At 36.4% G+C, this 15,161-nt stretch overlaps 2 protein-coding genes across 3 annotated transcripts; one reads left to right on the top strand and one right to left on the bottom strand.

Moving 5' to 3' along the window:
- The first annotated feature begins 10 nt into the window (after positions 1-10).
- Positions 11-15,099, top strand: stk3 (serine/threonine kinase 3 (STE20 homolog, yeast)). 2 transcript variants are annotated; one of them, XM_029443121.1, is made up of 12 exons: positions 11-154; positions 7,892-7,923; positions 8,911-8,991; positions 9,192-9,320; positions 10,033-10,147; positions 10,382-10,546; positions 10,677-10,844; positions 11,011-11,148; positions 11,660-11,785; positions 11,868-12,072; positions 12,249-12,442; positions 12,623-15,099. In XM_029443121.1, the coding sequence occupies exons 1-12, from the start codon at positions 38-40 to the stop codon at positions 12,773-12,775; spliced, it is 1,623 nt and encodes a 540-aa protein (XP_029298981.1). In that variant the 5' UTR covers positions 11-37; the 3' UTR covers positions 12,776-15,099. The 2 variants fall into 2 exon arrangements, with proteins under 2 accessions (XP_029298981.1, XP_029298980.1); XM_029443120.1 differs by having other exon boundaries at positions 12,617-15,099.
- On the bottom strand, positions 1,237-4,155 carry polr2k (RNA polymerase II, I and III subunit K). Its single transcript, XM_029443124.1, has 4 exons — positions 4,007-4,155; positions 3,718-3,786; positions 1,611-1,703; positions 1,237-1,500 (listed from the first exon to the last, which is right to left on the bottom strand). Exons 2-4 carry the CDS (start codon positions 3,776-3,778, stop codon positions 1,478-1,480), a joined length of 177 nt encoding a protein of 58 aa, XP_029298984.1. The 5' UTR covers positions 3,779-3,786; positions 4,007-4,155; the 3' UTR covers positions 1,237-1,477.
- Positions 15,100-15,161: the final 62 nt, after the last annotated feature.

The following is a 15,161-nucleotide window of genomic DNA, read 5'->3' as shown; positions in this document are numbered from 1 at the left end:
GGCTGGGGATTTCTGTTGGACACGCCCCCTGGATGAGATGTCAGATGTGACGTCACAGATGGGGGGAAGTGCAACAGCGGTGCAGTGCTGCAGTAGGACAGCTCTGATGGGAGAGCCTCCGATTAGACTTCCGAGTAAAGGGCTCTGTTGGCTGGTGAGTGACATACAGGAATACAGAGAGAATATTTAAAGACTGAATGAATAAATGAACAGATACAGGTCAAATAACAGAAAAACAACACATTACAATTTCGATTACACATTTTACAAGCATTGCTTTGTTTCTATTTTCTTTTTATTATAAATTAAAAGAATGGGTTTTTGAAAATTCACGGTAGTAAAAGCACAGATGTAAGTAATCAAATTAATTAGCTGCTATATTTTCAGGGTCGTTATTGTGTATGCTGGGTCACTCATGACTTACTGGGACACTTGAATAGAACTAAGCAATCGTTAACATCAAAATGTCTGTTTTTTACATTTTATAGATTAGCAGAAAATAACGATTTCTGGAGAAATATATGTGCATATGTTTCATACAAATGCTAGGGAAAATGGGATATTTTTATGAAAGAAAAGTGCATTTAAACCCAAAAAATGTTTTATTCATCATTGATTTACAATTAGAAACGTATTCTGTGTTATGTCCTCTGCTCACCCAACAATTGTTGGTCCAGCTGACCTAATGATTGAAACTAGGCAACACTAGCAGTTGATTACAATCAATCAATTAGAAGTGTACCAATTAAGCACAGTCTCTATTTTCCCTAGGGCTAGTACCATGACAGTTCTTTCCTGGAAATTTAAGACATTTAGCTTCACAAAATTGATGTTAATTCTTTCAAACTTTCCTTTATCTTTGAATTTTTCTTGCAAATGATTCATGTATCATTATAGGCATTTCAGCCTTTTAATTAATATTTTAAAAAGAAATCAGTCATTGGTTGAACTGGTAAATGTATGCAACCAATGGGCGTCAAAGTCGACATTGGTTTGTTTTTAGTGATATCAAGTCAAATATCTTACAGCAACTGAATAATAAAATTGTCATTTCACTCAATTATAGAATTAAAAACTGAACTACACATTAATAAAAGGAGAACATAAGAATAGGTAGAAGAACTGTACATATTCTTGTATTCATTTATCATTCAAAGATGATAATTGCAGACTTGTCAAGGGTAATGAAGATATGTGGCTGAAATGAATTGGATAAAATAAGAACAAACAGTGATGGTCAGTGAAAATCTTGTCTTTTAATAAACCAGAACCTTTCATCCATCACTCTTGGGTAAAAAACAGTACTATTTGTCTGGAAATCAAAATGTTGAGCTTCAACCATAATTCAGAACTCTGTAGCCAGGCCTGTAGGTCAGAACTTATGGAGCTGTCAATCTATCTATTTACATTGTGATACACAACAACAACAAATTGTACACAACAGAAATAATCAAAATGGCTGCTCTCTTCATCTTCTTCAGCGGGCATCAAAGACAACCACTGTAATAAAAGAGTCAAGGAAATGTACAGGTATTACAGTACTCAGTTCATACATATCATTTATGATAAAAAAGCCTTTGCCATCATACAACATTACATTTAAAGGATACATCTCTTTGTTCTCTTCTTGTACATGATCCTGTAACCGCACTCTCTGCATCGGATTGGATCACGGGCCTTAATTTCATTTTCAGTGTGACATTCTGCAAATAAAGAAAGAATATTACAGAAAATATTTGTATCCAAAAGAAACTAATAGAGCTAGACAATTGGTCAAATCGATATAACCTTATGCAGACATATTGATATCCATGTATATTTCTGCTGATAAATAAGAAGAAATTGCAGAACAGAAACCCAAAACTAGGTTTGAGGTAGTTTAGAAACAGTGTCTCAGTTACACATTTGGTCCTCCAGAGAGCAGAGACGACTTGATTTTTCTACAAAGAAAATGTGTATGTATGTTACATACATACATACATACATACATGAAATTATTCAGTTCATGCTGTGTGTATTGGTTGGTTGTTGGGTGGATGCACATTAAAACAGAATTAATAATACTTTTTCCCCCAGTAAGTATGGCCCTAGAGGCAAATGATTTTAGTTAGATTAGATATAATCTAATCTCAGTTAAGAATTGCTGCTCCTCCTCTAGCTATTCACATAGGCAAATTGTGTGAACTGCACGATTTGTAATCTGTTTTGAGGATGTCAATTTGTCATGAAATGGTTAACAAAATCCTGAAATATTCTGGCAAACAGACGTTCAAAATCTTTAATTTTAATTAAAGTTTAATCTCTATGTGAGCTAACTTTGTCTCAAACATGTGAAAAAGAAGGTAAAATGGACTAGTCAATGAATGTCTATTAGAATGTTTTAGATATGAAGGGAAATTGTGAAATGTATGCTGTTGTGTCTATCTTGAGTCTTTTTAGTATCATCTAGAAACGTATGTGTTGCACTTTGGATTTGGTTTGTAAACAGTTTGTGGTGTAAGCAGAGCTGTATGCATGACACAATAAAAACTTCCTCCATAAAGCTTGGGTAGATAACATTGGAGAAGCCATCAGGAGTAGACTAGTTTTTTTTTTTATTATCCAACCGAACAACCCAGCCGAATGTTGCCAACTCTTTTCCAATGACAGTAGATAGCAAGACTTGATAGGAACGTTGCCAAGTAGGCAACTTTGACAACTCATCCCTTAAAAGGCGTCCCTACAAAGCCACTCCCCAAAATTATCATTATGAACGTAAACATATCATAATGAACATAAACAACGAACATGGCTATTGTTAGTACTCACAGCTGTCAAGGTAGCAGCTTGTGGAAGTCTCCGGTGACGCGCAATGAGTGCACAGGCACAGTGGACGCAGGTAGACAGGCAGGTAGGTAGGTAGATAGACAGGTAGATTGGACATACTTATTACAGTCCTGCTACAGCCACAGATACTGGATTTTTCTTTTTTTTGTCCGAGCATTTGATTTATTGATTGCTGTCTGGATGTAAAGAGTATTTTTAACAAATATAAGACAAAATATTTCTAAAATACATTAGCCATACTGGCTTTAAGAGTATAAAACATGCTATTTGGAGCACAAGTTATTAGGGCTGCATCTACCGATTATTTTATCTATTAATCTGCTGATCATTTTTTTCAATTAATCGATAATCATCAAAGCTGAGCTAAACGTGAAGTCTTCAAATGTCTTGTTTTATTCAAACGAAAGACAATGATATACGACAAAGAAATGCAGGATATCTTTTCATTTGAGAATATTGGAATTATATAACTATTTCTGCTTGGAAAATGACTGAAACGATTAATCGATTATCCAAATAATTGACAGTTATTCGACTAATTGTTTCAGCTCTAAAGAAAAGTGTTCATGCCCTTAGGAACCGGGGGGGGGGAGAAACATGTTTTCAAGCATTTAGAGTTTGGACCATGAGTAACGCATAGTACTAATCGTAATACTGTTGAATCAGTTCTACTAGAACTACGTGAAATTATACCGTAGTAGTATACGGTAACAGAAGTAGTGATGGCAGTACTAACAGTGATAAGAAGTTGTTAAAGCAGATGTAAGAGTCGCATTAAAGCACAAAGTAACGTTAGGTCTTGTTCTGGTAAGTTAGTAACGTTAGCATCTTTAGCAGTAGTAACGGCTGTAAAGTTAACTGACTGTACAATTAACACAAACTGTAATGTACCTCCACAGATGTAGATCATAGGCTGCTGTTTAGGCGGTTGTACATCTTTCTGTGGATCCATTTTTGTTTCTACAAAAGACAGGAGAAGCAATGTTGACACAATCACGTCTGTACAGTCACGGCATGCTAACACAGAAACAACATGGTGGTATCGTCATGATTAGCTTAAATCGCCACAACCGGCATACGCAGAAAATAACAAATGTCTTTAAGAAATCTCAAAGTGCAGTATAAATATAGTAAGTATGAAAAACACTAAAGGAAAAATGTTAATAATAAGAAAACTCACCGTTTTAACAGGCTAACTGTTTACCTCCCTCTTTTCTCATCACACGACGCACTGCTGCCCCGCATGCGTACAACCGTCGGCCGCCACCTCGAGCAACGTGGTTTGTGATTGGTCAGAAGATTCTGCGTCACATTTGGCAGGTTCTTCCTTTTTTTCCACAAATAGTAAGAGAATATGACACATTCCGCCCTATGCGTTTGTGGTTTATTTATTGCAGGTTGTTTATTGTTTCTAAGGACATGAGTTTATTTTATTTATATATATATATATACTACTGGGTTAGTGTAAAGACAGACATATACATTTATAAACTAAAATACACATACGACAGGTAAAGAGTATTTAGGGTTTTATGTAGTCACACTGTTCACTAGGGCATGTCATGTTGTGTTGTACTACTTTTGTAAGTAACAACGTTTTTTTCAAAAGAAATTGGCTTCGCAATGTATCTTTTAGGAAACTTAGAATCAGATTAGTTTTTGATTGGTGTTTTGAATATAAATATTTTATCCAAAATAAGACTTGTATTTATTATCTGGGGACAACTTTCATCCAAAAACCCCAACATAATTTTTAAAGTCGTACATTTAAAAATAAATGTTGAGTAGCCTTAGCCAATTTTGGATATTGATCCACAAACATATAGACAATAGAAACATAATCATTTTAATTTTGCTTTTTTCCAGACAACGCAAATACCGTGTTTGTGGTTTATTAATTGCAGGTTGTAAACATTATATCCATAGAATGATTTGGGCTTAAAAGACTACCCTCCTCATATACTTTTAAAGATACCGATTTGAATGTTTGATAAATTGTCAAAACTATTGCAGTAATAATAATAATATAATTATAATAATAATAATAATAATAATAAGCTTTATTTGTATAGCACCTTTCATACAAGAATTGCAGCCCAAAGTGCTTCACAGCAAAAACATAACAATTAGTACAAGATTAGACAGAATAAGAGCATTTACAGTACAATAATCACAGTGCTGATGTAAATGAGTCTGAAGTACCATTATAAAATAGCTAAATTAAAATAGTATAAAATAGCAGATAAAATAGCAGAATTAAAATAGTATAAAATAGCAGAATTAAAATAATATAAAAATAGCAGAATTAAAATAGTATAAAATAGCAGATAAAATAGCAGATAAAATAGCAGAATTAAAATAGTATAAAATAACATTGGAAATCATGCCTAGTTTCCCTATCTGTGCCGCACTTAACGACCTTACTGCCGGGAAATCACATTCATCACACCATTCTTGTAAAAAATGTAAACTATCAGAGCCATATTTTGAAAGCATGAGATCAACAATGGGCCCCTGTGGCCCTTCAACTGGTTTACTCCCTTCGGTTAAAGCCAGTTTTTCTCCAATACACATTTATCAGAGAAACTTCCTCTTTTTCCCGTGGTTAAACAGTCTATTTGATCTCAGGCTTTTCAAAAATACACACTCTGAAATTTATCTCAGTTACCTTTACACATTCAATGTTAAACCAGGTATAACTAAAATTAATGAAATCATTTAAATTAGCATAGAGCATAAAGTGGCATAGAGTAGCAGCATTAAATAAATTAAAAAAAAAATAAAAAAAATAAATAATAATAATTCACCATTAAAAGGCTAAAGTAAAGAGATATAAAATATCACCATTAAAAGGCTAAAGTAAAAAGATGTTTTTAGTTTACTTTAGAAGATACTGAGCGAGCTTGCCTCCCTAATGTCTGCAGGTAAAGTGTTCCATAGCTTTGGTGCATAATTGCAAAAGGCTGCATCCCCGATTTTCTTTTGGATGTTTCTGGTAACATTTAATAAATCAGTAGTGGATGATCGTAATGTTCTTGGGGGCACATAGATTATAAGAGAGTTGGCAGTGTAACTTGGTGCGGTTCCGTTTAGGGCTTTGTATACAAGAAGGAGGACCTTAAAGTCAATTCTAAAATTTACTGGAAGCCAGTGTAGAGCGGCTAACACTGGACTGATGTGGTCTCTCCTCTTGGTCCTAGTCAGCAGCCTCGCTGCAGAATTTTGGATGAGCTGAAGTCCATCCGTTGTTTTTTTTGGGAGGCCGGTAAAGAGTGCATTACAGTAATCGAGTCGGCTTGAGATAAAAGCATGGATTAGTTATTCAGCATCCTTTTGATTTATAAATTGTCGGATTTTAGCTATATTTCTAAGGTGGAAGAATTATGTTTTTGTCATCTTGTTTATGTGGGATTTAAAGCTTAGATCTGAGTCTATGATAACACCAAGACTTGTATCTTCAGGTTTAATCAAAGGAGTAAGTTTCCCCATGTTATTCAGCATCATCTCTCTTTTTGTTACAGGGCCTACTAGTAGGATTTCAGTTTTGTTCTCATTTAATTTTAAGAAATTATTGCTCATCCATTTATTTATTGCTGACAGACAGGTGGTGATGGAGTTAATAGGTGTAGTATCATTTGGTTCAGCAGAGATGTACAGTTGTGTGTCATCCGCGTAGCTAAGGAAGCACACATTGTGTTCTCTAATGATGTCCCCCAGTGATAGCATGTATAGGGAGAACAGTAATGGACCGAGGCAGCTCCCTTGTGGAACTCCAAAGTGGGCATCATGCTTCTCTGACACATGATCTCCAAGCCTGACAAAATACTTTCTCCCTTTGATATATGTTCTGAACCAGTTTAATACACAGTCAGAAAACCAGTTTTTCTAGACGATTAATTAGGATGTCATGGTCGATCGCTCAGGTCTAGCAGGAAAAGAATTGAGACCTTGTTTAGTCTGAGGTCACTAATTATTTTAGTCAGAGCATGTTCTGAAGCCTGATTGAAATTCCTCCAGGATGTTGTTTTCTTTCAGAAAGGAGTTTATTTGGACCGAGACAATTTTTTCTAGTATTTTGCTGATGAATGGAAGGTTAGATATTGGCCTATAGTTGGTCAACGTATTACTGTCTAGGTTAGGTTTCTTTAGCAAGGGTTTTATAACGGCTGTTTTGAAGGCGTCTGGGAAGATGCCCGTTAGAAGAGACGTGTTTATAATATTTAGGATGTGACTTGAAATGCTGTTGAATATCCGCTTAAAGAATGCTGTAGGTATCGGGTCAACACAAGAGGTGGAGGAGTTACAATCCATCACAGCTTTATGAAGCTCAGTTAATGTGATGCAGGTGAATGTTCCCATGGTTACATCACAATGTTGCAGATGTTCTCTGTGTCTGCATCATAAGTGTTGCTGGCTCTGATTGAGGTTATTTTATTATTGAGGAACAATGCGAGTTCTTCACACTTCGGTGCAGAGGACTGCGGAGGGGTGGGGGCAGTGTTCAGTAGCTGGTTAATAGTCGAGAATTATTTAGTAGATTATTTAGACATTTCAAATGTACTACCAAATTGTTTAGTAGACCCCAAAAGTATTTTTTTTGTTTCCTTTACCTACATTTTGTTATTTGCTGTGCATTGTATTTATTTTTATAATTTCAAAATGGAACCTGTTTACCCCATTTACTCCAGACTACTTTCTAAATAAAAAAGATAATAAAATAAAATACATGGAGATAGAACAGTTTGGTGTCCATGAATGAAATAAGAATGGACTGTATATGTATGTGTATGTATATATATATATATATATATATATATATATATATATATATATATATATTTTTTTTTTTTTGTAAAAAAATACATGTTTTGTTTTGCACGCCGGTCCAACAGGGGGCACTGTCGAAAATATGTGTTCCCAAACTGTCCATCATCTGACGGACACTCAGCTGGCCCTGCACTAGTTTTTGACAACAACGACTCTATCGACAATGTTCACATCTTGACTATTGGCCCCAAAACTGCCATAACTTACTAATAGTCTGTTCCCCTTTTCTTCTTCGAAGTTATACATCATGGAGACGTCTGCGCCCAAAAGGTTTGTGCACTTCCGACTGGTTTAAAACGTGCTTTAACTAGCTAGCTGAAAGGCTAACGTAGGTGGTAGCTCAGCTAACTGATGCTAACTTAGTTAGCTTTACCAGTTTTCTGTCAAACTTTTTACTCATTTAAGACGATATTTGAAATTACACTTGTCCAAAATCACAAGCCCTGTGTTAATGAGTTGTCTAGCATGTTTAGTTGTTGGGTAACTGATAACTGTTCGTTAGTGCCTTTTAGGTAGCATTTTGATCTACATTATTATTGGGACATGAAGTACAACATAACTTACTAATTAATGAAATGTGTGTGAGTTGAAACAACTAGTATCTTGGCACCCATTTAATGAATTGGTGCCATAGTGATTCATGTGGTTGTCTTGCCGACTGAACACCACCGTTTCTTTGAAGATTATCTTTAACCTGAGAGAGAGAAAATCTGGTATCAATAACATGATATAACTTGCTGTTATTTCCCTGTATTTACATCTTACAGCTAACTGTTCTGTTAGTTAGGTCTAAGGTGTAAGATTTCCTAACTTTGATGCATTACAGTTACTTATAAGTTGCACAATTAGGGCTGTAGTTTATGACTATTTTTATTACTAACCTTATTCTTCCCACTAATAGTTTGTGTCGTCTACATAATATTAGAAGGTGGTGAAAGAAATGACCTATCGCATGGTGATAATGTCTTCAGAGGGATTGTTTTGTTTGATTAACAGACGGTCTGAAACCTAAATATATTACATTTATGTAATTCACAATTATATTAAATACAAAAAAAAGCAAATCCTCACATTTCCGAAACTGGAACCAGCAAATGTAAGCAATTTTTAATGTTGAGCTTAATGTATGTGAAAGCTAGGTGCTGGTAACTACTGTGATTTTGATTTCACAGGCTTGTTTTAGGTTGGTTTCACTACTTGTTTTTAGGTACACTATTATACTGAGTAACAATTCATTTGTTTCATTTTTCATTCCAGCAAGCTGAAAAAGCTGAGTGAAGACAGTTTGACCAAACAACCAGAGGAAGTGTTTGATGTTTTAGAGAAACTCGGTGAAGGGTAAGATGTTTTTGTCATGACTAACTTCTGTTTCCACTTGTGTGCCGTTAACTGAAACTATTTTAAGTCCATCATCAGACTGTCTTTACTTTTTAAGATGCACCACTTCCTTTGTTGTGTGATGCATTCATTTGTTAATAATGTCTGTTAAGAAATGCACTCTGGACATATTGTGACTTAACTTTTGTATGTTTGTGTAGTTCCTATGGCAGTGTGTTCAAAGCCATCCATAAGGAGTCAGGCCAGGTGGTTGCCATCAAGCAGGTTCCTGTGGAGTCTGATCTGCAGGAGATCATCAAGGAGATTTCCATCATGCAGCAGTGTGACAGGTTAGAGGAGAACATAGCTTTCCGCAAACCTCCAAATTCATTTAATTGATTAGATTCACCCATATGTGCCCGTAACTACAATTTTGAATTTCCTTTGGTGGAAGAGTTCTTTGGGCTTTCCTAAGCACAAAACTGAAGACATTTTCAAAATCAGTCAAGCCATTTAGCTGAAAAGGTAGTTTTTCTTTTTTGATTATATTTTAAGAAAAAACAGTAGTCTCATGTACCCTAAGACTAAATATAGTTTGATAAGAAAAAATGGCTGTATCTCAGAAACTACAAGGAGCATACTCAACTATTTGGTATCTATGAACTCATAACAAGTTTAATATCAAAGATATTGCACCCACAATATTTCATATGGAATACATTTTATAACCACAATGTGAGTGTTTTTCCTAATTTTCCAAAATCCTGACTATTAATATAAGTTAGATTTTACATGTGGTCTAAACATTTAAAGTTTTACTGTTGGATAAATATTTGCCCAAAGTATGTCTGTACCAAATTTCAAGACTTAAGACCATTCAGAACAAATGTTTTTCGTTTGTAATACTGAATATAGTCTTTGTGCCCAAATGGGTTAAAACATCCTTGTTTAGTCCTCAAAGCATCATATTTGCTTCCATACTTCACTTTGCTGCTCTCTGATGTTCTAAACAAAACGTTGTCTTCTCCTTTGATAACCACTCTATTTTGCATTTCCTCCTAGCCCTTACGTAGTGAAGTACTATGGCAGCTACTTCAAGAACACAGACCTGTGGATTGTCATGGAGTACTGTGGAGCCGGCTCTGTGTCTGACATCATCAGACTGCGCAACAAGACGGTGGGTGCTCACAGAGACCGTTGGGGTTTGTGTGTGTGTGGCTTTGCTAACATGTTAGTGGTCCACACTCACAGTTGATCAGAGTTTATATTTCTATGTTTTAATTTACCCAAAGTCAATTGTTTGTAATTGACAGGACTGATATAGTTTGACCAAGACTTTTAACATTAACAAGAAATGCTTTTGCTAATCCTAGATCTTATTTCATCCCTGTGTTTTTGCTTCTCACATCAGTTGACAGAGGAGGAGATTGCCACTATCCTGAAGTCGACACTGAAGGGTCTTGAATACCTTCACTTCATGAGAAAAATCCATCGGGACATCAAGGCAGGAAACATCCTCCTCAACACTGAGGGACACGCCAAACTGGCTGACTTTGGAGTTGCTGGACAACTAACGGTAACATTATAGCAGTTGTTTGAGGGATTGTACCAGTGACGGCAAAGTTAATATTCTCGTCAAACTAGTTATGTATAATCTTTCTCTGATTTCGTGAATCCATATGAGGTGATTTGATTTCTCTCTGAAGGACACTATGGCAAAGAGAAACACTGTGATTGGCACTCCGTTCTGGATGGCCCCTGAGGTGATCCAGGAGATCGGCTACAACTGTGTGGCTGACATCTGGTCCCTGGGCATCACGTCCATAGAGATGGCAGAGGGCAAACCTCCCTATGCTGACATCCATCCCATGAGAGTAAGTAAACAGTGGATGCATATACCGACAACGCCGCTCTCAAGCAGGGGTTGGGTGGAAAGTTTTGATTTGAGGTCTCTAAAGAACAAACAGCTGACATGATTCTTTCATGAATTATTTCCTTTTTTATTCTATCTGACTTTTTGAAACCTTTGTGATCCTTCAGGCGATCTTCATGATCCCCACCAACCCTCCTCCCACATTCAGGAAGCCGGAGCTTTGGTCAGACGAATTCACAGACTTTGTCAAGAAGTGTCTGGTCAAGAATCCAGAGCAGAGAGCGACTGCCACACAGCTCCTACAGGTTGGTGAAGCACACACACACACACACACACACACACACACACACACACACACACACTGGGCAGAACGCACTCACAGAAACTCTGACGTGGGAACATGCAAGGAGTGAGCAAAATAACATTGATGCTCAATTTGTGTTTACACAGTGTCAGAGAGCAATGGAATGCCATTTAAGTCAATATTAAATAAATAAATATGCATATGAAAGAAATTCATAACGGATGAAAATAAAAAGAGCTAGGATATAAATGTGGCATTATGAAATAAGTCCCCTGAAAGAAATATTCAATAGTCCTTTGAAAACCTTTTTTTTTTTCTTTTTTAAATTAAAGCCTATTCATTTATTGAACTATATTTACATTTATTTATATATTTATTGCCTCATTGATGTATTTCAGGATTATTTTCATAGGCATACAGTATGTATTTATTTCTTTAATTACGACTTAAATGAGGCACTTAACGTTAACCACAAAACACACTTATTTTTTTTTTCTCTTGTGAATGTCCAGCACTCATTTATCAGCCAGGCCAAGCCGGTCTCAATCCTGAGAGACCTAATAACTGAGTCCATGGAGATGAAAGCCAAGAGGCAGCAGGAGCAGCAGAGAGAGCTGGAGGAGGAGGATGACAACTCTGTAAGTATGCTGAGATGTTAACGATAAACTTGATCTGATATGTCGGCTATATGTTGAGGCCATATGACTAAATGTTTTCCAGGAGGAAGAGACAGAGGTGGACTCTCACACGATGGTGAAGTCGGGTTCAGAGGGTGCAGGAACCATGCGGGCCACCAGCACCATGAGTGATGGGGCACAGACCATGATTGAACACGGCAGCACCATGCTGGAGTCAGACCTGGGCACCATGGTCATCAACAGTGATGATGATGAAGAGGAGGAGGAAGACCAGGGATCCATGAGGAGTGAGCGCACACTCGCATGATTTTAATTCAGTTATAGGGATTCAAGTGTGATTATATCCACACTTCTTCTAAGATCATTAAACTCCAAGTTTCCACCAAACCTCACTATTAGATTTTGTAGGGGAGAGGGGAGAGTACTAACTGAGGAGACTAATTAATCTCCTTCTCCTGTACAGGACACGCCACCCCCCAGCAGCCAATACGTCCGTCCTTCATGGACTATTTTGACAAGCAGGACTCCAACAAGGCAGCCCAGCAGCAGGAGAACTACAACCACAACCAGCCGCAGGATCAGCCTGGCTACCACATCCAGTCCAAAAACGTCTTCCCCGACAACTGGAAGGTTCCTCAGGATGGAGATTTTGACTTTGTGAGTAACATCTTCCATGATCTTGTGATGGTACTGCTGTAATATAATAGGTTTGAACTAAAGAAATAAACATCAGTGCCTTTTTAGTGGTTTAAAAAAAAGAAAAAAGAAAAACGGAAGCAGTCTCGTACCTGCACTGTTTGTCTGTGTTCCTAATTGTGTGCTGTTGCCCAGCTAAAGAACCTGGACTTTGAGGAGCTGCAGCTGCGCCTCACTGCCTTGGATCCCATGATGGAGCGGGAGATTGAGGAGCTCAGGCAGCGCTACACCGCCAAAAGGCAGCCCATCCTGGATGCCATGGATGCCAAGAAAAGACGACAACAGAACTTCTGAGTGCACCTCTCTCTAGTCTCAGTTTCCCAAAGCCACCATCACCACAAAACTTACGTCCCATTGACTCAGAGGAACTAAGACGACCTTATTGTCTCTGTTCGAAGCTCACTGCTGTTCTAACTGACTGCTAAACAGCCTCTAAATGAAGTTAGAGGCTTCTTTTACATTCATTTTGGCTCCTGGACTCTACACTCGTCTGCCTTGTTTCTATGCTCCATTTTAAATCTTATATTTCTACGGTTCCTGTAAAGTTGCTTTGCCATGAATGATACTCAGGACTGCAGCCAAAGAGAGAACTAAGGCCTGGTTATTATACATCTGAAAGTCACAATATGAATTTCCCCTTTTTCCAGATGAAACTACGTTCCGTGTCACACAAAAAAAACCTTGGGGAATCCCCATCAAGACATAACAACGTCCTCTGGCAGAAGCAGCAGTATGATCGCAGTGTTCAATGACGAGTGGTCTTTTTTCCTCAGACTTTTCACTTTTATTGTAAATATAATATAGAGCCTAGTTTGGAAATACCTGCAACAAAAAGCTGTGGAGGCTTGTCCATGACCAAAGACAATCAAGATGATGTTGAGAATGCCTTAAAATATTTGAAACCTGGTTTTAAAATGAGCAATGAAATAAAACAGGTGGTCGTCGGGTAGTTAAATCTAGTTCCTCACTTGGAGATGAGTTGGAAGTGGACTGTGAAAAGCTGCAAGAATGGACAGAAATGACAGAAATCACGTGGGCGGTGAAGAACGGATCATGCATGTGTTATGGTGGACCGGAAAAATCTAAACTTATTTCATTAGTCTTAATTATCATTTATTTAATTATGTTTTGGGGCTTCTTTTAAATATCCAGTGCACTCTATATTGTCTCCACACATCTTGGTGGGTCATAATAACACACCACTGCTCTTCATGTATTTAAAATCAGCTTTTACTTGATAAAAGATCTACTGTACTCTAATTAAAAGCAGAGTTGACACAAATTCATTCCATAGTTTCCATTTCTATACAATCGAAAGCATTCCTAAATACTGTATGACTTCTATTTCAATGTCCCTGGAGTCTTTAAAAATCCTGCAGATTTATTTACACTTCAAATTCTAATACGACTTTCTCAAACATTTTGTCGATATGCAAAGCAGTAAAAAAGACGATAACAAATCAGCGCTCGATGAAGGAAACCAAGCAACCGGCACAACTAGTCATATAATCTGTTTATTCTGGCCACACATAATGTCTGAATTTCAGACTCATTTTTAAAATGGCATTACGATCAAATTTCCCTGCAGCTTATATCTGTTGTGTGCTGTTTTTTGTTTTCTACTGTACAGTTTTATGATTATTAATGAAGATATGCTGTGTGTTTTGCGACACACGCTAATTTTTAATCGCTAAACACGATTTACACAAAACTGTTCAGTGCAGTGATTGATTGCGTTGTTCCTTAAACAATTGAAGAAAAATCTAAACTGTTTTTTTATGTCATGCGCTTATCCTAAAAGAAATATATAAATATTGGCTGATATCAATAATATAATGTCAGTTGGGCTGAACATTTAATTATAAACTCTGCTACTCTTACTTCATGAGGGGAACAAACTGTATCCATACTTGCTGCATATTAATCAACCTTTAAATAATACGGTAATCTTCAGAATAGACCTTTTACGTTACCTAATGTCTTATTTGACGGATCATGTGGCCAAAATGAGCAATTTCTACCTTCTTTCAATGAAATCATTAACATTATATCATGACTTGTTTTCATAATGGAAGTCTGCAGTGCATTGGCAATTTACACAAAAGCATTCACAATTTATTTATTTAATGCGTTTAAAAATGTCTTTTTGTTACACTGGTTAAAATATAGTAGCTGATTTGTCAGGTAATATTTTCTGCCCATATATGAGGCTTGATTTCCACGTGTTTTAGACTATGCATGTTTATAATTATGTTTGCTATTTAGAAGAATGCTTTTGTATTAACTGCACAGGTAAAAGTACTGTTAATATGGAAGCTGGATTTTCAGCTTTAACAGAAACTATTTGCTTTGTACAATTTTAAAAAGACCCATTTGAAATATAACATTGCGGAGAATCTGCCATAATATGTATAATAATCTGAAATCACTTGATATATATCTTATATGATTTTTTTTTCATTTATTTCACTGTTATTTCCACTATATAAAGACTTGAGGGTGTAGAGTGGAATGTAAACATTTATGTTTGAGCCACCTAATTTATTATCTTTTGTTTGTAATACTTTATTTTGAAAAAAGTGCAAGAAATAATAAAAGTTACTTATAGTTAACCATAACTGCAGTTTCATACTTTTTTCTTATTTCTGAGTTAATAAAATGTGGACTCTATTGCAGTAGA

This window comes from Cottoperca gobio, chromosome 11 (assembly GCF_900634415.1).
Source record: "Cottoperca gobio chromosome 11, fCotGob3.1, whole genome shotgun sequence".
In the NCBI taxonomy this organism is placed as follows: domain Eukaryota; kingdom Metazoa; phylum Chordata; class Actinopteri; order Perciformes; family Bovichtidae; genus Cottoperca; species Cottoperca gobio.
This window is presented reverse-complemented; position numbering and strand designations above follow the sequence as displayed.